Source organism: Acanthochromis polyacanthus, chromosome 7 (assembly GCF_021347895.1).
Source record: "Acanthochromis polyacanthus isolate Apoly-LR-REF ecotype Palm Island chromosome 7, KAUST_Apoly_ChrSc, whole genome shotgun sequence".
In the NCBI taxonomy this organism is placed as follows: domain Eukaryota; kingdom Metazoa; phylum Chordata; class Actinopteri; family Pomacentridae; genus Acanthochromis; species Acanthochromis polyacanthus.
Window position 1 is genome coordinate 16,105,198 of NC_067119.1, and position 25,019 is coordinate 16,130,216.

At 38.8% G+C, this 25,019-nt stretch overlaps 3 protein-coding genes across 5 annotated transcripts in view; all 3 read left to right on the top strand.

Moving 5' to 3' along the window:
- The first annotated feature begins 1,177 nt into the window (after positions 1–1,177).
- On the top strand, positions 1,178–16,092 carry cbwd (COBW domain containing). 2 transcript variants are annotated; one of them, XM_051950924.1, is made up of 16 exons: positions 1,178–1,410; positions 1,939–2,078; positions 2,253–2,339; positions 3,122–3,218; positions 4,673–4,764; positions 7,376–7,435; positions 8,085–8,122; positions 9,206–9,252; positions 9,824–9,910; positions 10,011–10,055; positions 10,647–10,703; positions 12,855–12,906; positions 14,548–14,616; positions 14,717–14,782; positions 14,906–15,032; positions 15,503–16,092. In XM_051950924.1, the coding sequence occupies exons 2-16, from the start codon at positions 1,964–1,966 to the stop codon at positions 15,574–15,576; spliced, it is 1,113 nt and encodes a 370-aa protein (XP_051806884.1). In that variant the 5' UTR covers positions 1,178–1,410; positions 1,939–1,963; the 3' UTR covers positions 15,577–16,092. The 2 variants fall into 2 exon arrangements, with proteins under 2 accessions (XP_051806884.1, XP_022060751.1); XM_022205059.2 differs by having other exon boundaries at positions 1,193–1,410; positions 1,936–2,078.
- Positions 16,093–16,194: 102 nt separating this feature from the next.
- On the top strand, positions 16,195–19,131 carry foxd5 (forkhead box D5). Its single transcript, XM_022205060.2, has one exon. It carries the CDS (start codon positions 17,641–17,643, stop codon positions 18,706–18,708), a length of 1,068 nt encoding a protein of 355 aa, XP_022060752.2. The 5' UTR covers positions 16,195–17,640; the 3' UTR covers positions 18,709–19,131.
- A 638-nt stretch (positions 19,132–19,769) lies between these two features.
- The window catches only part of pgm5 (phosphoglucomutase 5), a 31,814-nt gene continuing 26,564 nt past the window's right edge, over positions 19,770–25,019 (top strand). Inside the window, exons 1-5 of one of the 2 annotated variants that reach the window (XM_051950923.1) lie at positions 19,770–20,449; positions 22,568–22,730; positions 22,889–23,035; positions 23,230–23,355; positions 23,449–23,639. In XM_051950923.1, the coding sequence (XP_051806883.1) occupies positions 20,192–20,449; positions 22,568–22,730; positions 22,889–23,035; positions 23,230–23,355; positions 23,449–23,639 (885 nt within the window). In that variant the 5' untranslated portion in view covers positions 19,770–20,191. The remainder of the gene's footprint in view (positions 20,450–22,567; positions 22,731–22,888; positions 23,036–23,229; positions 23,356–23,448; positions 23,640–25,019) is intronic. The other variant, XM_022205058.2, reaches the window with a different exon arrangement.

Consider the following 25,019-nt stretch of genomic DNA (forward strand, 5'->3'; position numbering starts at 1 on the left):
CACACTCACAATCACACCTACGGCCAATTTAGAGCGATCAATTAACCTCAGCATATTTTTGGACTGTGGGAGGAAGCCGGAGTGCCCGGAGAAAACCCACACATGTACAGGGAGAATATGTAAACTCCATGCAGAAAGATCCCAGGCCCACCCCAGGATTTGAACTGGGGATCTTCTTGCTGCAAGGCAAAAGTGCTAACCACTATTCCACTGTGTAGTAATGTAAATTTTAAAATACAATAAAATACAGCAAGAAGTACTCTATACATTTAACAGTAAACCTGGGAACAATAATAAACAGTAACAATACTCCATATTCTTAAATCAATAAATAGTGCACAGCTCAGCAAACATCATAGTGTTCTGCATAGAAATCATAAAACACTGCTCTCAATAATCTTTCACAGTGAGCATATGTTCTTGTGTTGCAGGTCCAAGTGACATGTGGTCAGGGGAGACAGGTGAGGCAGTGCCTCACCTGTCTTAATGACAAAAAAAGAAAAAGAAAGTGTACATAAATAAATATTAAGCTGTTGCTAAACATGTACAGATTCTATATTTATGCATCAACACAGATTAATTTCACATAAGAACTTCTTACAGAAATTTGGAGAGGGTATTAAAGCTGGTTCCTCCATGGTATCATTTCCTATCGAGACTGACTTGGACACTTTTGGCTTACACTGGCCTTCTGTCTGTCATTTAACAGCCTCTTAACATTGTTTTGTGTATTATTTATCTGGAGACATGTAGGCTTGTAGACATGTAACTGAATTACTATAATAATGAAATAGTAGCATTGTATTTCCACATTTGTTTGTTAGGAACTATACAATGACCCATTATCAGCATATATGATGACAGGTCTCTAGTTCATAGATTTTGTATTACTTTAATATACAGAATTACAAACGTTTTGTAAAATTACTACATTTAAATCACTGCACAACTACAATAACTAATGTAGATGTAGTGAATTAACGCCTGCCTTCGGTTGCTGCCGTAAACCGGTTTCTGTCGCCATCTTGGGGTTGATGTTTGTCATCACACCAAGTTTAGTGCGTTAACAGAAATGCCGACTGAAACTGAGAGATACAGAATGCTCACCTATTTGTGTCATGGAAAAGATGTAGCTGCTCATCATTTCTTCGTCAATTAATTTTAATATTTAAGACTTTATTTGTGCGTACTTCTTTGTATTTCGACCGTTGTTAACGAAAGCGGAACCATTGTCGGTGCATCAGGATTTTAACGAACCCTCGACGGTGTGGCACACTGTCAAAACGTAGTGCAACTGCACACCGGAGAACCATTTTTGGAGAAAACTTAGTTGCAGTTTCTAACAGAACAGTCGGGTATTTAATTCATAGTTGTCGTAAAACAGGGTCTGCTGTTGTGACCACTGAGCAGGTAAGAAGCAAATGAGTCAATGAGGGTTATTAATGTTTCACAGAATATCACTTTCACTAACTGTTCATACTGTGGCTAGCATGTTGTCGTTCATTCACGTTTCTGTGTTTAGACTTGTATAGACTTTGTCTAGTATAAAGTGAAATACAGAGTTCCCAGTCCTTTTGTTTCCTCAGTAATAGAATAATTTTTAGCAAGAACATATTTTGCAAAATGAATCCATTTAAATATGACAGTACGTGATATTATTCCTAGTAGTGATATGATGTGACTACACAAATACCACTGATTTGTTTCTTTTCCTGTTTATTTTAAACCTGTCAAGAATTTCATATTCCTCTGCTTTTTGTTTGATTGTAGCCATGTGTTTATATATTGCATGTTTCTCATTGCATACATGCAGATCACATTGAGTCAGCTTTTGTTCTTGTTTTTGCTTTCTTGTTTGATTATGCTTTGAGTGTTTATTATATCTTAAAAGTAGAATGGGACAACAGTAAATTATCTGTTTCTGTGTTCATTTAGCAGCCCATAAACAAACATTATTTCCGGCATGGATGTTGTGATGATGGAAGAGGAAGATGATTGCCCAGAATTGGTGCCTATTGAGACCCAGTCTGGTCGTCCTGCAGAGCAGATACCGGTCACCATCATCACAGGCTATCTGGGTGAGCACTTTAATAAGCTTATAAAGAAGATTATAGTCTCAGTTCGTTAGTCCGTCCTCAGCACAATGAAAAGCAACAGGGTATTATTCACTTTGGTTGTTTACATCATGTGTATTGGTAAAATGAAAATAAATGCTTTAACTTGCTTAGATTTTTTTGTCTGCTTCCTTATAGGTGCTGGAAAGACTACACTCCTCAACTATATTTTAACAGAACAACACAACAAACGAATTGCCGTCATACTCAATGAGTTTGGAGAGGGTAAATTAATAATTTCCTTCAGATAAATCTATAGCTGTAATTGGTTCAACTGATTTTTTTGTTCTGGTCAAACAGATATTCCACATTGTTGTTTTTTTGGTCATTCATTTAACATTAAGAAAATATACAAAACAAGACGGGGAATAAACATACAAAATTATAAGGGAGAAATCAGTCGACAGTGGTGTGGCTGATGTTTCAGTGCAGTCAAATGCAATAATCAAACCAAAGCTGCACCATTTTACTGAAAGACAAGGCAGAAATAAGATTAGTAAAATACAAACAAAACACAAATAAGTAAAGTAATTAAGTAAACGGGCAAAAAATACAAAAAAGCAAGATAAAAAATAAAGAAAACACCTAACGCAAATATATAAATGTGTGTATATCTTTGTGTACCCTATTGTTTGAGCTCAAAGCATGGTGCCAGACATATGTTGGTTATTTTCTCAACTTTCCACAAGAGGGCAGCACAGTAGCAAAAGGCTAGAAAAAAGCATGTATCTACAGTGTTGCAAGCTGCACACTTGGATCTGCACTTTGTATTTGATTTACAGTTTCATTACTTTATTTTTTTTTTGCTTAAGCAAGTTTTGTTTGATCACTTTACAGTTTTATTTGAATTTATTAAAGTGGTATAAAACACATTATATTTGACTTTTTTTTTTAAATCTGTACAGCACTTAAACAGACAGTAATTTGCAAACTTTAGTAGAAGTTTCACATTTTAAACCAGCTAATCTTGTGGTGATTGCTTTTCCTTCCTCATGTTCTCCCTACAGGCAGCGCCCTTGAGAAGTCTCTCGCCGTGAGCCAGGCGGGAGAGCTGTATGAGGAGTGGCTGGAACTGAGAAACGGCTGCCTCTGCTGCTCTGTCAAGTATGTGAAGCAGCTATAACCAGTTTGGTGTAATTCATTAAAACCCCAAAAAAGGGGCTTTGACTTTGGCTTCATCTTTTCTTTACAGCTTAAATATTGAAGTTATGCTTGACTTTATGCATGCATGCATGAATAATTGTGGTTGTAAGGTTATAAATGCACAAATTGAATGTTCTATGTTGATTGTATTGAATTATGATGTATAGTACCAGTCAAAAAGAATTTGGACACCTACCCATTCAATGTTTGTTTTCTTGAATTATTTATACTATTTTCTGGATTGTAGAACAATAATGAAAACATCAAAACTATGTATGAGTGAAATATGTTTCATGCATCAGAATTCTCAAAGTAGATTCAGTTTGCTTCAAGGACAGCTTTGCAGTACTTGTAATATCTTAACCAGCTTCATGAATTCGTTACTTGGAGCTGTTTTCAGTTACCATGTTTGCCTTATTGAAATTTACGAATTTAGATACGTTTTATGGCATAGATTGTTCACTTATATTAAGAGACGCATCAGTCAATCATTATTTTAACATGGGAGGGTCACCTAACCTGGAAAATTTTATGAACTTTGAAAATTTGCTCAAGCAAAACTAAACCATCAGTAGACTTGTTCTCTTAAGGACTCCCCGGGAAAGAAAGTCCAACAGTTACTTCTGCTGGGAAGGATTACTTCGGCCTCAGACATTCACAATTATTGGCAACTCAGATTAGCCCCCATCAGTGTTTGCCAGAGTTCAAGTAGCAGACACATCTCAACATGAACTGTTCAGAGGAGACTGTAAATCAGGCTTTTATGTTTAAACTGCTGCAAAGAAACCGCTACTGAAGGAGACCAGTAAGAAGTGGAGAACTGCTCGGCCAAGCACAAGGAATGAACATTAGACAAATGAAAATCAAGACTTTAGTTTGATGAGTACAAAGTTGACATTTTCAGTTTTAGCCTACATGTCATTGCGCAGGCAAGTTGGGAACATAATTTGTTTTTCCAACACAAAAATGAACCAAATCAACCCTTCAGACTTGCTAAAGGCTGTTTGACCAAGAAACAGAGTGATGGAGTCACGCATCAGATGACCTCCAGTCACTTGATGTAAACCCAGTTCAGATGGAACAGGATGAGTGCAGAATGAAGGAAAGCAGCATATTAGTTTTACTGTGTAAAATATCCAAATGTTTTATTTCATAGCTTATGTCTTCAATATTCTCTTATAATGTGAAGAAGAGGGAAAAATAAATATAAAGATCCTTTAATGAGGTGTGTCTAAACTTTTGACTAGTACTGCATGTTTGGTGTTCGGTAATGGATTTACAAAAAATATATTCTCAGATCATATTACAGTTTGTGCTACATCACCATAGACAAAATGTAAGTTGGTGTCTCACTGAATTTTTATTTTTGTCAAAAGCCATTTTTAGTCCTGAATGTTTTATCCTTTTTTTTCCAGGGACAATGGTCTTAAAGCCATTGAAAACCTGATGGAGAAGAAAGGAAAGTTTGACTATATCTTATTAGAAACAACAGGACTTGCTGATCCAGGTAACAAACTTTGTGCAAGATCAGTTACTATATAAATCTGTGCTGTTGTATCGTAGTCAGTTTGTTTTTCTCCAATTTGGGGCCTGTTTAGCAAAAAGGCAGTTACTTGCCTCCTGTAAAACCTCACTCACCAGCTGTTTCACCAGGAAGTGTTTGTGGGCTGAAGAAATGAAGTGACTTCATTTTTTAAGGCCCACACACAACAAACATAAACTGGACAGTTAGCTGGTAGCAAGTATCTGAAATACCAAAATCCCAGCGTCAGTGTTTGTAAATTTGTTCATTTGATTTCACAGCAGCACAAATCTGGAACGCAGTGTTTTTCAGCAAATGACTCTTACGTTTCGGAGGGCTGAAGTTGAACACAGCAGTTTGAAAAAAGGTTTTAAAACCGTTTCTGCTTGCTGTTTGGATAGAATGCACTGATTAAGTAATTTCCATCTACCAACAATGCTACTTAGAATCATAAAAGGGTCACCCCTGATTGAAAAGAGCTACATAGGAGCATAACTGAAGACTGACCAGCTTTGCAAATGAGTGGGATTGACAGCATAGTTTCCGAAATTATAAGAACTACTAACAGTGTGTCTTATCCTTGAGTCATATTGTTGTTTTGAAAGGCCAAGTAGAACATTTCAGGAGGTACAAACGGTATATGCATTAAAATCTAAACTAAAATACGGACTGTGGTATACTTGATTAGCATACCATATAGGACAGTGTTCATATTCATGAAGAATGTGTCTTCTAAGAACTTTAAATGTAATTTTGGTGTGTACAGTAATGCATTCCGTTTTCTTATTCAACATCTTATTGAACATCTTAACAATCCCCATTCTATATTTAGAGATGGCATTTTGTATGTATTTTGTTGTTGTGCACATTTTCCCTGGTTAGTAAACCACAGAAAATCTATTCATTTACATGCTAAGTGTGAAATAATTAAATATTAAAATGTATGGCCATAAAATGAGACTATTTTTACTGTATTCAAATCAGTACAAAATGACAGATGCTTGCCTTCATCTGAAAGAAGTTATGGAAGGAAATAAGTAATTGTTTAAAGTGTTATTTTAGAGATTTCCCCTGTTTTTTTTAAGATACGGATCATATAACGTGAAATCACAGAATAAAGGTATTAAATGACGTGTTGATAGTAAAGAAAAACAGCTGAAAACTAGACAGTGTTCACAGCAATAAATCATAACATACCCATTACACTGTTTTAATGTATTTATAACGGCAAATAATGGTATTTAACATTTATTTGCCATTATTTCTAGTTTTTCTGAACAATACAATGTTTCAACAGTTTTTTTAAATTGATTTTCTTTTTACAGTGTAAGCTGTATTGGTCCAACAATAGCACACAGCATTTTGTCTGTTTGTGTCTAAATCATGGTTATAGCCCTGCAGATCACTTTGTCTAGCCTACTTCAAAAGTGAAACATTTTCTCGTTAACCATAGACCAGACTTGTGCTGCTGTGATAGGAACATCCGAGTGCAGCCAAAGGAAAAAACCCTACCTGTCCATTTATCTCTGGGGCTTGAATCAGGAAATCAATATTAGGCTATCACAGGGCGAGCGCTCTGACAATCAGGGTGTGTCACTAAGTGACAGGTGTCAGGGCATAGCGGCACAGGCAGACACACACCACTAGTCTTCAGACAGAAGCAGCAGAGCACGCTCAGACTGGAGCTGTCCTCACTCCTCTCCCTCGTCATTGGCTTGTTATCAACTAGGACAGGCCTGTCATTGGCTCTGGCCCTGCTGTCAATCATAAAGAGTCCCAGGGGGATTCTCCCCTTCCTTTCAGGAAGGGATTGGATGAGTTATGTGAAACATGCCAGTCAAAAAAACGTGTTTTCATTACGCATCCATCAAATATTTACAATGCTTTCTTATTCTCGCTTGGCAGTTTGACAAAAGCACATTATGTGAACAAGCTGTGGCTGGCATGGTAACAGAGGGTCTTATAATAACCGTATCCACAGGAAAATAGAAACAAACCAAATGTACCAAGAGCACATAAACAATTGAAAGGTTCTGCTATTGGTTTTATTTGATCGCAGGCCTCAGCCAGGAAGATATGGCTTCTGAAAACAGTACATTTCTGCCTCTAAACACAAATACCTGAGATGTGGATTTCATTAAATTAATAAATGTATTATTAGATAGTTTTGATAGCTGGTTAATCCTACATGATTTCCAGAAACTTAGAAAATGACACGTTGGTTGGTTTCCAGAGTCTCATCTGTGGAGGTTTGCTGCTTTCCTCTGAATTATATGAAATTTCTTTTTTGTGTGTGTGGTTGGAGAAAACAGAGAAAGTATTGTAAAGATGTCTTAGAAAATTGTAATGGTATTTTTTTCCCATTTTCTCACTAAGACTAAATGATTAATTGAGCATTTCTATAAATGATCGTATAATCATTGACCTTTTGAAGAATATAAAAAATAGCTAATTTACAAAGGAATCTTAAGGGCAGGAAACAAAGCATGCCTCCATTTACTGTCTAACACCTTTTCTTTCCTGACACCCACATTTTTAGTTATATGCTCTTTAAATTATCAGTCATTTGGATCTAACATACTAACTCATCTGACAGGAGCTGTGGCCTCCATGTTCTGGGTAGATGCAGAGCTTGGCAGTGACATCTACTTGGACGGTAAGAAACTTGTAATGACGTGTCGGTTTTGACCTTCATGTAGATGCATTCATTTGAGCTGCTCTTTGTGTTGGATTTTTAAACTTTGAATGGTTTAGACTCCTTTTTGTATGAAGGATTAGGTGAAAGATTCCAGGATAGATCGAGCTTTTCATACAAATATCATTCATAGAAGTACTGTGATCAATATAAATAGAAGGCAGAATTTTAATTCAGTTTTTCAATGGAGGCTTTTATCCAGTTTTGTTGGATTTAAAAAGCATATTTTTCTGGATTTAAGATGCTCTCAAATTACTTTAATTCAATATTGCTAATTTGAGCGTGTAAAAGCTCCTGTTAGAGTACAGTTCTGAAGAGACATTTATCTGACTTGCCCAAATGGTGTGTGTCTTGTGGGGAGCTTCCTGTATTTTCTTATTTATGTTTGTTGTAGTTGTGTGTGTTTGAATGAATGGTGTTGTGCTCTTCACACTAAATACTCAACTGTCCGCTCCGTTGTGACAGGCCAGAAGACCAAAAGTGCTCTTCAAATTGTTCAAAGTAGCTCAGTCAGACAAACAACAAAAGGCATTTCAGAACAGAATGTGCACAAATTGTAGTGCTGCCTTTGATCCACTAATACTCAGTCTGGTATATTTGTTCATCCCAGGCATTGTCACTGTCATTGATGCAAAGTATGGACTACAGGTATGTGATTTACCAAAAAACCTTTCAAGTGGCTTCTAAGTTTGGAAATATGGATTAATATCTTGTTTGAACAATATGATTCAATGAATAAGTGATCAGTAGAAAAGTATTATATACGTTCTCTGGTTCCAGGTTTTCAAATGAGAATTGTACAGCATTGAAAATAATTAGTTACAGCTATAATCCTGTCAGTGAACACATATTTATTTGTTTCTAAACAATAACTAAGAAATTTGTGGCTTTTGGGCAAAAAGGAGCCCATAAACATGCAAGATTGTTTGTAACCCTCCTGTGAACAGCAACAGACCGACATCCTGCCCTCTCTGTGCTGTAAAAAGAACAGGACAAGTGACACCTAGATAATGGGCTCTAATTTGAAGGTGCCACAAAGGCGACACATTTCATGGCCTAGGTGCTGCTCTGTCCTGAGAGTGCAGAGAGCCAAGAGGAAAGTAATCATGACAGAAGAGAGGATATAACTCATAGTGAAGGAGTAATTGATATCAGAGATGTGACCATTGTAATGGGAGTGTCACATCCACTCACCTGCCTCCCGTCTTATCTGTCTCATCTAATATCTGTCTGCCTAAAAATATATCTATGTCTGCCCTTGGCCCCTGAAAGGCCTTGTTCTCTTGGTACAGAGGACTTTAAATAAAAGCAGTAATCTGTCATTCTATTAAATTTCATTTAATACATTTTTGTCATTCGGTCCCTCAGAGATAAAGCTGTGGAGATTCAGGCAGTGACAGATTCATGTCAGATTGACACTCAGGGGTCACGATCCAGATTAACACCTCCTGCTCTGTCTGTTATTACATATTCAACTGTTTTGGAAAATGCAGCGTCCCCAGAGCAAGCATAGGACACAAACACAAAATGAAAAATGATCTCCTGTGGGTTCATATGTTAACGCTGTCTATGCATCACATTTTCCACCAGTTGATTTCCTGATGCTTTTATTTTTTTTCAATAAGCTTAAAGTTGGAAATCTCTAGAATTTGCACATTTAAACATTGTTTTTCTGTGATTTCATGGTTGAATGTGTAAGTTATGTCCTATACCTACATTTTTTTTTTGCAGCAACTAACAGAAGAAAAAGCAGATGGGCTCGTCAATGAAGCTGCCAGGTTTGACTTTATCCATTTTTTTTTTTCACAATTTCTTTTAGAGGTTAAGCAAATTACATGTTATATGCTGATTAGCGTGCTTGTCCGATGGTTTATATTTACAATGCTGATGTCCGTGAGTCTTTTCTCATATAGGAGGTGAATGAGCATGTTTCCCAAAATTACATACTCTTTATTAAAGACTAAGCAAACTATTCAATCTCCATCACGCCAGGTTTCAAAACTTGCTGTGAACCGTACTCCTGCCGCTCGTCTGCCTTTCTCCCAGTTTGGCTCTTCCAGCAGCTGTGTGGTGGTGTTGTGTTGAACAAATACACTGAGGAGAAAAGACCAGTTGGATGACCCTTAGCATTCTTTGTCTTTGTTTGTGTTTTCACCTCTAAACTCAACAATCCTCAGCTCCCATTTGAGTTTGGCATGCCACCCATTAAGACTTGTGTGCATACATCCAGTTGGAAATGGGAGTTTGTCTTTTCTATATTGGATTTATTAAAGAGAGTGAACAATTTGACAAAGCAGCATCATCCTGTTTTTTGGCGGGTTCTCGCATGTCTTTTTTCTGTCTTTTCAGACAGATTGCTGTTGCCGACCTAACCATTATTAACAAGACAGACCTGGTAAAAGAGGAGGAACTGAACCAAGTCAGAGACACTGTCAGGTCAGGACTCCCATATTTTAAAATGCTTCTCAACTGCCTTAGTCATCTGTAGAGCAGATATGAAAGTAAGACTTGTTGTTGTTTTTTTTCCTCACATTAGGTCTATAAATGGCCTTGTCAAGATTCTAGAAACCCAGAGATCAAGGTAAATATTTTTTTTCCAAACAAATAGGGGATCATTTTGTGAGAACACTTTTCTGTGACCCTGTTCCCTGCTGTGTTCGGTCTAGCTGCTGCTTAGATCTTTGTATCAAAGATGTCCAGGCGTGGCATTGCTCCAGAGAGATTGCTCCAAACTGCTGTGCCCTGAGTAAACATCAAACGTTCAATGGTGTCCACTTACCCACAAGACTTTGCTCTTTGACCCCAGGTCTGCAGGCCAACATGATGGCACATGTGAATGTGTATATGTAGACCTTCTGTGTTAGCATGTTGTGTTATTGAAGCTAGGTAGCATCTGGCTAACACAAGCAGGGTGTATCAAAGGTTTGGTGTGTTTTGGCTCTGCTTTCCTCCCCTACAGAGTTCAGATAAAGGATGAGCAGATGAAAGACACCATGCAGCAAGGGGTTAATCGAAAAAACATTGCCAAAGCTTTTTGTTAGAGGCACATCACTTGGTTACCTTGAATGTTGGTTTGTGGAAAAATTAGATTAACATCTCACTTAATTTACTACGTATTTTGGTAAGGTTGAATTTAAATTGAAACGGAAAATAATTAGATCTTCTTTCACAGAGTGGATCTCTCTGAAGTGCTGGATCTGCATTCCTTTGACAGTAAGGATGGAGCAAAGTGAGTTGGTTTTGTCCCACTTAAGCTTCATATAAACAAACTGAAGTTATTCATTCTCTGTATGTAATCAAATACTTGATGTAAGCTACAAGAAACTGAATTTAATATCAAATACCATGTTACTAGTGTACTTATCAGTGCAAATGTGTAACAAATGTTTTTAAAAGAAAATTTAAAACTTAGGGAGCTTAGTATGGCTAGTAAATGCAACCTTATCACTGACCTCTCACTGCAAAAAAACCCCTATTGTTTTGAAGTATACAGCACTTAAATCACTTTGTGTATATCCCCTGTTTTTATCTGTATCTTTAGATGATTGAATGATGTTCTAAATTCTTTATTTTTGATATTTTTATTTTGAATTCAGCGTGATAGATGAAACGTGAGAAAATATTTACTGAATTTCTTACATAGCATACTTGCATATCTTTACTTCTCACATGACGTAGCATATACCAATGCCAGTGTGTTCCTGATAATATTCACCCACTAATACAGTGTGCAGCACCTGACATGTTCGATTTTAAAACTTATTTTGTCTCCAGTGATGGCTTTTGTGACGAACTACTGTTGAACTGCGTACCCAGCAGTCATTAATACTCTTGCTGACCATGTTTCTCTCTAATTAACAAGCTCTTCTATTGAGCGTCCCCCTGTTGCACCACATGATGGTCATCATTTTGTATCCCCCCATAGAGTGTCATTCTTATGAATAGAGTCACTGTTCATCCCTTCATTTGAAAGAACCGACCGTCGTGTTAAAAGCTCTCTTATGCCCTGAGTCAGTGTCTCTGGGCCAGCTGCAGAGGATTAGAGCTTTGTGTGTCCACTGGCTCCCGAGGAGTTCCCTTGTCCCAACAGATAGCTCCATTCCCTCTGCCTTTGAGAGTCCCATCCCCTCCTCCCCTCAATCCCATGCTGGCTGTTTGAAGCGGCCCCCCGCCGCTCTGCCTGTGTGGCACTAACAGCACGCAGGGCTCAAGCAGCTGGACACAACTTTAGCCTCCTTGTGAGGTCAGGGAGAAGTGGGGGAATAAGCGCTGTAGTTTGTTTGGAAGTGGTGGTGGGTGTTCTTTTGGATTTTAGTGCCATTTCTAAAACCTTCCTGAGTCCTTTTAAGAGTTCTGTCATTAAGCATTGACACATCATACAAAGTATTACATTTTGAGATGAGATGATGGGCCATTTCTCTTCTTCTGCAGAAACGTTGAAGGGCTCATATAAAAGCAGTCAAAGGCTTAAGTACAGTTGTTACATGGTTAACTTTGATTCAACTAGGAAAGTCTCACTGATAATAAAAATCTCTTTTTCTCAATAGGCAGCAATAACCAAGACGTGCGAAGAAACACCACAAAATAGTAACTATAAAAACACAGTTGAAGAGTGAAGAACCCGAAAGCAAAGCAGTGCTAGTGGGTGTTTGTATCGATCAGTTGTGACCGGCTCAATCAAAAAACTGTTTTTACATCCTTCGTTCAGGTTTTGCAGTTTTAAAAAAGTCAAATCATTACATAATTCACAAAAAATGTTAGGTTTGGGGAAATTTTTGTATAGCAGTAATTTGCATGTCATTGTGAAGCATAAATGCTTTTTCTGCTGAGCTGTTAACGATCTTGTGACTCTTTTGATTTATCTTAGTCCCTTGTTGCTGCCCCAGCTTTGGAACCAGTACAGTAAACAATCCAAGATGAAACCTTAACAATAACCATTACCCTAAACAATAAGTTACTGGGACTAACGCATAAAGATGCTTAAATATCCAGAGACATCAGCTGCCATCATTAACTCATGTTATTGTTATCTTTCAACTGACACAAACTGTAAATGCAGCTTCAGGAAAGAAGCTGCATTTACAAAATAACCAAAAAGAGAAACAAAACTCCAAAGGCAGTCAGTCCTACTAAAATAAGTTTCAGAAAAAATACTTCTACTGATGGATACTATTGAGCAAACACAAACTGTCCCAAATTTGTATTTTTTTTTCGATATTTGTCATCTGATTTTGATTCACTGGGTCTAGTAAAAGTAATAATTGCATCGTGGTCATTTTTAAAATCTTTTTATTAGTGAAAATGAGTCTATTTTTTTGGAGTGGAAATTTAGAAAGTATGTCATGGTGTTTCATAATTAATAATTATCTTTCATCTCAAGTCTTGCAGAGAAGCTTCAACTTGTGAAATCTACAAGACCACATCTTGACAAGGTATTGTTTGTGTGCTCCGAACTGTTTTCAGCCGTATTTATTCCCTATACTCACTCTTTGTGCACCTCTGGGAGTTTATCTTGTTTTGTTTGCTAATTTATTTCAACACATTTCCTACAGGATAAGGTGGGATGCATTTATCTCAGGCTAAAACTGTGCCTTGCATTCCCCCAGGCTGTGACACTGGAGTGAAAACTCCCTCTCTGCTTTGCTTTTTGTGTTGAGGTCAACTTGAAGCTTTTGATGTTTTTCTGTTACATTACAAATAGACTCGGTTTGGGTCATGCCGAACTTAGACATTGTACCTCCTGCGACTGATGGTTACTGGGTGTTGGCTAGAGTGATTGAAGGTTTTCCTACATGTTACGGCTTTACAGTTGTTTAAATTGAATGTAGATGCCGTAAGACCACATACTGAATCTGCTTAATTTGTGAAATCTTTAGTGTAGCACTTCAGCTGGAGAAAACAAAGTGTATTCCCAGTCCCTAATATCTGAGCATTTGTTAAGTCTTTTTAGTTAAGATATGCATTTGTAAATCTATTTCTTCCAGGATTAGTTTGATGCCACCTCTGTGGGTGTCTTTATCAGGCATTAAACCAAATGACTTCTCGCAGCAATTAGGCTTTATATTGTTTTGCTTTATACCCATGAACTTTTATCACAGGATGAAGAGGGATGAGGGTTATTTGCGTGGGTAAATAGCGTCATTGTTGTCTGTTTTCTCTCAGGTTCCCATTCCCGCATGATGCTCAAGTGTCCCTCGAACTCCCCCCAATCCCTTCCCCTGCGTTGCTCTTTTCATGTAAATGAGAATGCTGTTTTTCTGTTGTTATACCAAATGACAAGGAAGTGTGTAACCTTAACACTTCAACACAAAGCCCCCCGAATATCTGCAAAGTGTCCTTTTAATGCTCTAAGGAAGTATGGAGAGGAGGGACTGAATGTGTGACAGAGAGAGAGAGCAAAGCAGAGAGGGGATGTAGGCAGATAAAGAGGGATGGCGTTGCTGGGTTTCAGGTGCTATGTGGAGTCGTAGTTTTTGACACATTCATTGACAAAGTCTTCAGCTGGGGCGTAAAAAACGCTTCTTTTATTTAGCATTCATTATGACTTTGCCGGTTTCAGTAAACTGGAAATGTGTGAAAATGCATTTTAAATAAATGTCACCAGTTCTCCTCAGGGGATAAAGATCTTAAAACATAAAAGCAGCCAGGCAGTGTAAACTCACTTATCTAAGTACTGTAAGTAAGGACAATTTGAGGAATTATTAAATGTAAAATATACTACACTGAACCACATTTTATAGGGAAATATTGCCTTTTTTCTTCACTTATGGGATTCCATATTTAGTTGTTACATTTTAGTTCAAGATTATACAAATATGAGATGTGGAATGTAGGATTTTTACTTGTAAAGGAGTATGTCTGCTTTTTTCTCAGTCAAATATCTGAGTAATTTCACCACTACATTTGAATCTTTTATAGAGCATTGTACTTTCTTCAGTTCTTATTTCACAGTGTTATCTTCAAAGTGGAATTTATTTGTTTTTCAGTGATTTGCAAATGTTGAAAAACACCATAATTTTCTCGTGTGTACATATCCATAAATATTTTGTTGGTATGTTTTGTGTCATCCTCAGAGCATTTTAACTGTGACGTTTGAAGTGACTGGAGATCTGTCGGAGGAGGCTTTAAATGCCTTTATCCAGGTAAAAACACTGGATCATTCAGATTCCTAGTACCATTACTAATTAGCTCCTGTACAACAAAGTCCTTTGAAAAGTAAACACCCATTTTCCACTGTTTCAGGACCTCCTTTGGGAAAAGATGTTCTGTAACAAAGAAGGGCAACCCATGACTGTCATCCGGTTAAAGGTACAGCACGGCACAATAGACACCCCGGTGGCAGCGATCAATACCCTCAGCTTTATTGTCTATATTAAACAGTTCCAAATGCTTTATGCAGTCTTGGTTAAAGTGTCACTTGTGTGTTTTCAGGGCATAGTATCATTTGCAGGTAAAGCCCACCAAGTGATGCTGCAGGGGGTCCACGAGCTGTACGAGCTGAATGAGACTCCACAGCTTTGGGTGGAGAACCCGCGGATCAACCGGCTGGTCTTTATAGGTGACGACGCACACGCTTTTCTCAACTCTTATTAGTATTTACGTTTTTACAAACCACTTTGAAGGCAGCCAGTGCAAGGACATGCATTTAATTAATCAAAAACCTTCTATTGACATTTTTATGTTGAAGTTTTTGTGGTCTCTGTGCTAATATGCACTGAATAGAAGTACTTTATTGACACTTATTGATCATCTAAATCACGTTTTCTGATTAAATCATAAATTCTTGGAATTCTTGGCTGTAGTCCTGCATTATAGTCTTTTTTTTTTTTGGTAATGCTTTACTTTATGAGTTCTTTATGGTGTCCTCTGAAATATTTCTGGGAAGTATTTAATTTGGAAAATATAGACAGTGTTCAGATGAATTTGTCTTTACTGCAAATGCAGAACTGTTAAATGTATCTACACCTGGCATATTTGTGTCTGTATGTAGCCATGGTGTGGTAATGCTCTTTTGTCTCTGTTTTGCAGGTAGAAACCTGGACAAAGACATCCTGCAGGAACAATTCACTTCTAAAGTTGTGCTGGGCACAGAGAAAAAATAGCAGAAACTAGCAATACCTCCAGCTTCATATCAAAACCTGTTGATTCTGAAGCAAAAGTTGTGGCACTGGCTATCCATAAATCTGAGACTGTCTTTCAGACATTCATTCCTTTTCTACTTGAGGATGACTGTGTCAGAGGATGGCTGAGGTAACTGCACTGATCAACTTTGTGGTTTTAACTTGTGATAATCTATCACAACCCACGCTAAAAGCTACAGTAATTCCGAATGTTTGATGTGCTTCTGTCTCTGGAAAATGACCAAACACAACCTCTGTAAGTAACCCCTAAAAAAAACTGAAACCGACTGCAGACAAAAAGATGCCACAAAGACCCAGAACTTTCATCAATGCATTTTTAGAAACACGGTTTTATGAAATCTGCTATGTTTGAAGATTTGGAAACTTGATGCACATACTGCATCAAGTGTTGAGTCTACTTTAAGTATTTCTGCTTATGTTTCTAACTTTTGACACCCTTTATTTTTAAATTATGTAAAATAAAGTTTCTTTCCTGAATATGATATGCTTTTCTGAAATGCCTTAACAAAAACAGGAGCAAAAAATGTCTTTCTGTAGCCGACACCACCAGGTTAACATGACAAAGACCCATTGTCTTTAAATAGTGAGTTTACTGTGACATTCAAAGTGTTCAGACTCCAAAAGGATTAACATGAGCTTATATGTTGTGAAATGCAAAGACATTTCAATCAAGTGGAATAGATTGTCATTAAAGAAGAGAGAGTATATTTGTGTAATATGTCAGATATTGTAGGGGAAGTGTGACTTGGTTATTTTTTTCTTAAATTGTTTTAAAGTAGCTTGCAGACAACTGACACTGACCTTGGTTCATTTAGAATTTAAGATCTCATTGATTTTATTTATTTCTGCAGTTGAGTTTGGTACTCTTATTTACACTTGCAGTTTCAGTGAAGTTTGTGCTTTTAACAGCTGACAGATTACAGCCTCTATTTTTCGGTATCTTTTACTTAAGCCTTTATTGGTGCAGTCATGTGAGAACAGTTTAGGCACGCACAGTAGGTCTTGTCAGGTGAGGAAATGGGTGGAGTTTTCCCAACTTGGTCATTTGCAATGGAAATGGTAGCCTATAGCAGCGAGGTTTTAGCACGTATCCGCTGTTAGTCCGGTTTGCTTTGAGGATTAGCTCTGCTTATTCATCCTGGTCATAAAGCCGAGCAGAGAGCACATTGTGCAGCTGAGCCGTTTCCTACTCAATTCTGATGCTGATGGCCTCGTTTAGGCGAGGATCACCTCTTTTCTCTGTTGGCTGCGGGAATCCTCACCATGGCCACTTTCATGGTCACACCACCCGCGGGCATCCAGAGGTGGCAAACTAAACGAACCCGCGGGGGGTTCCAAGCGGGGGAAACACTTGGGCTTCTTATCACGGGTTAGGCGTGGTGTTAAAATTCTCAAGAACATCCCACCCCGACTGTGCTGCTGTACGATTTGTAATATGAAATGAATTTTTAAATTAGTATGAATTTGTTTTATTACTTCCTAATGTCTCCATTAGTTACAAAATCCCACCGCGCGCAAACCACATGCCGTTGTCTATGGGTGAGATACAGGGCAGTAAACTGATTATCCAGCATTTTAAATGCATTACCTCGGTGATAACCAAAGCCTTCATGTGTCACCTATTGTCTAATACAAAAAGTTGCCCGATTTCTTTCTTTTTTATGGAAGTCTAACTGGCACAAAAATATTTGAATATTGGCTACAATACTACAAACTTCCGTCATGAACTTTCCATGCATGAATAGGCCTTGCGCACATCAGGACAATACAACCCCGCTCCCCACCTGTGTGCTTGTTGTGACTCCCTGTGGTGAGGGGCTACTGTGATAGGTCCAGAGGGTTAATGGGACTGGCCTAGAGGGCAGCAGCCTCCCAAGATATAAAGCCTCAGCTCTCTGCAACAGACGAGTGATGCGCTTTTACGCATGAAAAAGGGGGCCTTTTGGTTTTTACACACGGCAAACCATTAAGGCCTCTTTGGCACAGCACAGTTTCTACGCGTTTTTCAGCATTCTTCATGCGACCATGACTCTCTCCAGTGAATTTGAAATATCACAACACCCTGGACTGCCTGCAGAGAAGGATGAGATTGACATAGTGGGCGAGGAGGAGGAGCATGCCAACGGGCTGTCATATCGTAACGAGTCCTCTGCTGACCCCGGTTCCTCGGCAGAATCCGGTGCTGAATTTGACTCTTCAGAGCCAGAGTCCTCGGGAGAGAGCGATAACAGTTTCTGCGCAGATGCACAGCCATCCAGGAGAGCTCAGAGCAGCTCGGTGAAGCCCCCCTACTCCTACATTGCCCTCATTACCATGGCCATCCTGCAGAGCCCGCAGAAGAAGCTGACGCTCAGTGGCATATGTGACTTCATCAGCAACAAGTTTCCCTACTACAGAGACAAATTTCCTGCTTGGCAGAACTCGATCAGGCACAACCTCTCTCTCAACGACTGTTTCATCAAGATCCCAAGGGAGCCTGGAAATCCGGGCAAAGGTAACTACTGGTCTCTGGACCCTGCTTCGGAGGACATGTTCGACAATGGCAGCTTCCTTCGCCGACGAAAGCGATTCAAGAGAAACCAGCCAGAGTTCAGCAAAGACGGACTAATGTTTTATTCCGGCATGAACTGTTACCGGCCGTACGGGCAACCATACAGCGTACAGGGCCAGGTAAGCCCCACACCTGCAGCTACTGTTAGGTACATGCCCCTGCAGGATGGCATCGTGATGCCTACTTCTTCCTACCACCTTGTACCACAAGTTTTGAACAATCACGGGAAGTGCGGTGGGCCTAAAGACTTAAGAGCGCAGCTGTGCGCAACAGAACCCGCTGAGCCAAAACCTGGCCCGCAGGCAAGATGCTCCTTCAGCATTGACAGCATAATGAGTAGACCCTCTATCAGTCACAAGAACGTAAATCCTCAGCAAAGCGCCCCCAGCGCTCTTGGATACGGTCATCTCATGTCGGGCCCCACAGCCTGTTTGGTACCGACGCTGCTGCAAACTTCCAGGACTCCATTCTGCCCTCCTCCCCTCCTGAGCACCGCTCCTTTAATAAATGAACACCTCAGACTCTCCTACCCTCGCTGCTGAAGCTTTTGGCTCTAAGAAACTGTACAATGTTTGATGCCATGTGAGGATGCGTTTGTGTACCTCGTTTCTTACAGAAATAAATAAATTGCATGATATTTATGTGCGCTGACATTTAAAACTGTCTTAAGGGAGAGAAATGTAAATAAGATGAGTGGTAATATATTTGTGAAAGTCGCTGTAGTAGAAAATCTGGTTGATTAATGTTTTTGTTAACTATTGTGTCGAAATAAATGTCTGGAAAATAATTTGAATGGGGTGGTGTGTGGAGTTATACAACTTGATTAAGATGCGTAATTTTCTAGAGTTCTATTTTAGTTAAAAAAAAATAGAGCCTTTTGCCACAGCTGGTTGTGTATGAAGATGTAATTATTTCAGCAAAACCTTGGAAAATTGTGTCAAAATAAATTTCCAATTAGCAAATGACTAACAGTAATGCCGTTTCTAAACTTTTAAGTTGCAGAAGTCCCCGCTGATAAAATAATCAAACTCTGACAGTTGAACCACTCACTTTTGCCTCTGCATTTTGCCACTTTACCTTTGCGCATTAAACTCTTGTTGTGTGAGAGGGGCATAGGTACATGTGCAGCGAGAACGAAACTATTTTTTAGAAAAAGAAGTAACTCAAGTGAGACTGACTTCTCATTCAGAGTAAAATTTACATTAGTTTGGTTCAATCAATCTACAGAAAAGAGTTCTTCCTTTCTGCCTCCAGGGCGCACTGTTTACAACATTTTGGAGTAGGCTTCATGCAGACCGACTGTGACCTGTTGTGATGGGCTTTCCCACGTTTATACTAACGATAACACCATCTTCCTTTGCATTTTAAAAATGGCCTATAATATCAAGCAGAATCTGCAGAGTAGCGACCAATATGTACCAAGTGACGATCTTGAACCAAATTCTGTTCTAATAACTTTACTATCAGAGGGTAAACTTTATGTCTCACTGTATAAACTGACTAGTCATGGCTTGTATTTTCACACCGGGACGTGTGGACAGCACTGACACTTCCAGTGTCCGGTTGCAGATCGCTCCCGACACAATTCCCCTCTGCCATAAGTCAGATGTCTATTTTTGGACCGAGGCTCAGCTGATTGTGGGCCTTGACGAATCCGTCCCTCCCTGATTTTTTTTTCATGTAGTCAGTTGTTCAGACTTATTAGGAAAAGAGGGAGTTGTCTAACAGAGGAGAGTTTTGGTGACTCTTAAGTTCACTCAGTACTGAGGGATGCGGCTCTCTTGGCTAAAACAAGTCAGAGAGGTGAAAATATTGTTCTGATTAGGTGTTTCCTTTTACTACAGTGAACTCATCCCTGTGTGGGATTTTCTCCTCCTCAGCTGGGAACAACACCTCTTTTAACAAGGTGAAAAAGATCCCCCTTGGTGCTGTCAGTTACCTCTGTGGTCGAATCCCACCGGTGCGCAACTCCAGACTTCACTTGAGGTAGTTCGATCCTCCCGTTGAGTATCAACGAGGAGAAGGATGGAGACGAGCCCCATCCCGGTGGTGACGGTCCAAACCGCCCCCTTCGACGACCAGCGGCCCGGTACCAACGGGCTGCGGAGGAAGACGGCCGTGTTCGAGGGGAAGAAGAACTACTTGCAGAACTACATCCAGAGCTTGCTGTCCTCCATCGACCTGCGGGACCGGCAGGGCTGCACCATGGTGGTGGGCAGCGACGGCCGCTACTTCAGCCGAGCTGCCATCGAGGTGATAGTGCAGATGGCAGCTGCAAACGGGGTAAGAAAGGAGAGGGCGACCTCCAGTCAGCTCACACACATACACAGACTGTCGTGCATTTGTTCCCTTCTATCAACATGTTGGACATGCTTAAAACCAAGTAGAATATCAGCATACATTCTATCTTCATTAGGACGTGACAGTGCAAACATGAACTTTGTGAAAGAAGTTGTATGTATTGGACTGGGAGTATCAGCAAGGTCAGTTAGATTTTTGTTTCTTATCACTGCAAAGGAGGATTAATAAACTTGCCAAGAATGATTATGAAAGTGTTATCAACATAACATTTTCGGTTCAAGATCTTCCTGCTGTAGCCCAGCTGTCAGAAAAAATATTATGAAAGAACAATTCTGCCACTCCTGATGTAATTCTGATTGTTTATTGGATTTTTTCCTCATCACATCCTTTTTAAAATGCTGTAAATCCCCAATAGATTATTTAATATGAGCATGAAAAGTGGAAAAATTATTTTCAATACACTGCTCAAAACTCAGAGCTCACAAGACAGCGTGAACTTTGCATAAAGAAGTCACGAGCTATAGAACTGAAAGAGAGGGATGGCTTTAGAATATGCAAGAATCTACAAGGCAGCAGAGATTATTCAGCCACAACATGAAACGTTTTTGAATCACTATGCAAACATATAAAATCAGAATTTCATATTGCTTTACAAACTTGTTCCATAAGTGCAATAATCCATGATGTTAACACAAACTTGTCACTCATCCAAGAAATGTCCAAGTGTCTGCAGCAGATAAATGAGAATAGGAAGACAGAGTGACACGCAGAGGAAAGGAAAATCCCCACCGCTCTTTCAAAATGCTTGCTGTGAGATCTTAGTGATTGGTTTGGTCGGGTTCCAAAGGAAAATCTGAAGGGAATATAATTTGTTTTTTAAATCGGTCTGTTTTTTTCTGCTGGCCCGGCCAAATGACTCCTGATGTCAGGCTTATCAGCACTTCCATCCATCCTGCTCTATTTTCCTGCCTACGTTTGCTCCCCCAAGCCAACCCGCCCCCACCTCACTGTTCCTTCTCTCCAGGGCCAAACTGTACACGCTGGGGATCCCCTGTCATACTGTATGGCAAAGAACCAAAAGGATAGCAACAACACTTGCACACCATCTGATGCATGTCTTTCGTACACTAGCTCCTGAGTTAAACAGGTTGCATTTCTTTGGGTTTTCCCTCACTTTCCTCATCTGTCCTTTATACACACATGAAACATCCCGGATGTTTGGAGGATATGCTGATGCCAGGAGAAAAAATTCCTCTCCAGTGAAGACACTTTTATTTAGAGTAGCTGATGTGCAGGGGAATTATGGGATGCTGGTGGTATTACCACTTTATAAGTAGCATACTAAGTATAAATAGAGTGCAGCTCTGTTATTTGGGCTCTCTCTTGGGGAACATCATTTGCTTTTTAAAATGAGTTAAATTATCAAGCGTAAAATGATCAGATGCTTTGTATGGAGTCACAGGAGTGCCAAATCAAAATATAAATAAATAAATAAATAAATATATAAATGTGGAAATATAAAGAGAAATAAATAAATAAATAAATGTGGAAATATAAAGAGAAATAAATAAATAAATGAATGAATAAATGTGGAAATATAAAGAGAAATAAATAAATAAATAAATGTAGAAATATAAAGAGAAATAAATAAATAAATAAAAGGGAAAAAACAGAAAAGTAAAAGCAAAGACAAAATTTTCCTTTTTATTTATTTATTTATTTCTCTTTATAATTCCACATTTATTTATTTATTTATTTATTTCTCTTTATATTTCCACATTTATTTATTTATTTATTTATTTCTCTTTATATTTCCACATTTATTTATTTCTCTTTATATTTCCACATTTATTTATTTATTTATCTTTATATTTCCACATTTATTTATTTAGTTAGTTAGTTAGTTAGTTATATTTTGATTTGGCACTCCTGTGACTCCATAGCTTTGAGCCAGGGCTGCCTTCAGTTAAACTGTGCTCCTGAACATTTTCAAGTCATCAAAGAGGAAAATTAATGTTTATTTTAGAATTACACAATAGGATATTCCACCTTGGAGGGATTTATAACTGACAGTGCTCCTCACTAATATCTACTGTGCAGATTGGTCGCCTAGTAGTCGGACACAACGGCCTCCTGTCCACCCCTGCCGTTTCCTGCATCATCAGGAAGATCAAGGCCATTGGTGGGATCATCCTGACTGCCAGTCACAACCCTGGAGGCCCCGGTGGAGACTTTGGAATCAAGTTTAATGTTTCAAATGGAGGTGAGAACTATGAAAGAGCACTTGTTTTCTCATTCTTCCAGCTTCTTCTTGTTGAGACTGTTTAAAGTCTGAAATACAGAGATTTGAAACCATTTGTGAGGAAAGATATTTTTACTATAGCTCAAAAAAGAGTGTGTGTTTCTTTCTTTGGCTGGCAGGCCCATCTCCAGACACAGTGATGGAGAGGATCCACCAGGTGAGCCGTACGCTGGAGGAGTATGCCATCTGCCCTGATCTCCGCATTGACCTCTCTAGGCTAGGAAGACAAGAGTTTGACCTGGAGAACAAGTTCAAACCTTTCAGAGGTACAACACTCATGGATGCTGCATTCTAACTTTTCTATATTATACTGAATTCATCAATATTTGACTTTCTCGGACCATGAATATTATACTTTGTAGTACCCAAATGTTCATCAGAGCTGCACATTTCTTTTATATTCTCCAAAGTGATCTAAAAGCATATTGTCATCCAAATGATTTCTTCTATCCATTTCCAGTGGAGATTGTAGACTCAGTTGAAGTATATCTACAGCTGCTGCGAAACATCTTTGACTTCACCGCCATTAAAAGCCTTCTCACAGGACCAGATCAGCTGAAGATACACATAGATGCCATGAATGGAGGTGAGTTCGTGTTCCCCTCATAACCCATAACCCTAGGCCTGTTGTTAATGTTAATCACAATTATTAATCTGTCCTTTTCTGTCATGTCCTCAGTGATGGGCCCTTATGTACGTAGGATCCTGTGTGATGAGTTGGGAGCTCCTGCTAACTCTGCCGTCAACTGCGTCCCTTTGGAGGACTTTGGAGGACGACCTCCTGAGCCCAACTTGACCTACGCCACGTCTGTGGTTGACGCCATGAAAGGAGGCGACTTTGGCTTTGGAGCTGCATTTGATGCAGATGGGGTAAGACAACTGTTTTCTGTTTTACCCCAGAATTGGCAATATAGACAAATGTGCTCGCAGTGCAGTAATCTATTAATGCAAAAGTACACACTTTTCACTTTGATGATAAAATAGGTTGGAGAAAGTTGTCGGTTACACAGTGACATTTGTTTCTGACTTTGGAGCTGTCTGGGATGCGTTCAAAGCAGTCCTAAGGGGACGACTACTTCAACACTGTTTGCTTTATCAAAAAAAATTGTCCTTGACAAAATAGTTATATTAAAGCAACAGTTGAAACATCCACAAAGCACCAGTATATTCAAAAGGTTGATCAAGTAACTGAAAAGAGGATGAACATTTATAAGTTTCAAATAAACAGCCTTTTCCCACTAAAAAGCTTATTTGTCCTGTCTGCCACTAAACACGGCAAACTGCTTCCTCACAGGGTTAAACAAAAAATGAATGCACAAAATCTAATCCTGTTTATATTTACAGTGAAACAGTCTTTTCACTTGTCTTTTCTGAACTTTTATTAGGAATTGTACCTCAAGGGGATGTTTTTGCTGAGTGATCTGAGCAATTCTTTTCAAATTGAGCAATATTTCCTCCACTGGTAGGGATTTGACTGGAAGGGAGATCACAGGGGATGACCAAAGATGCATGGAAAGATTTCAGTGCAGGAGGGACTCCTGGCGATGACGGATATCTTTAGACTTTTACAGTGATATCTGATATAAAGAAAAGTCTAAATGCTTTAATTTCCTCCTAATAATGATGTCAAGTTCTATGGACACATAAATGATTGCAGGGTGACTGGCTTTTTTTTTTAGTCTAAAATGTTCAAAGACATGCTTGTTACTGAAATAGTGGGTTCTAACAGTTTTTTTTTTTTAAATGCTCACCTCACTGCAGGTGAGTTTTAGATGTACAGAATAATGTTATAGGAGTCTAACGGAACTGTAGGACAGGCTTAATAATGTAATGGGTAGTTTTGTGACTGATATCATCTACTGGTGTGTTTTTGTTTGTCAAAATTAAGATGTCAGTCTTAGTAAACCTTATTATATCCCTTTAAAAATATATTACTTGGGCTTTATTCTACAAAGAGGTTAACATGTTGAAAGTGTGCACGTCATGCTATCTGACTATTCCCAGAAGTCTCAACGCTTAAATACTATATTTATGGTCCCTTTATTTATGTGCAATTCAGCAACATCACTTTGTGCCATAAAATAAAAGTTAAAAAATGTACCACTCAGCAACGCATTCATTATTTCAAAACTGACTGAGTTTGTTAAGGTTTTTTTTACCATAAAGAATATTACGTATGTTATATAGACTCCACCCATAGACACCAGAGGGGCCTTATTTATTTTTTTATTTGTTTTTATTTTCACGTCG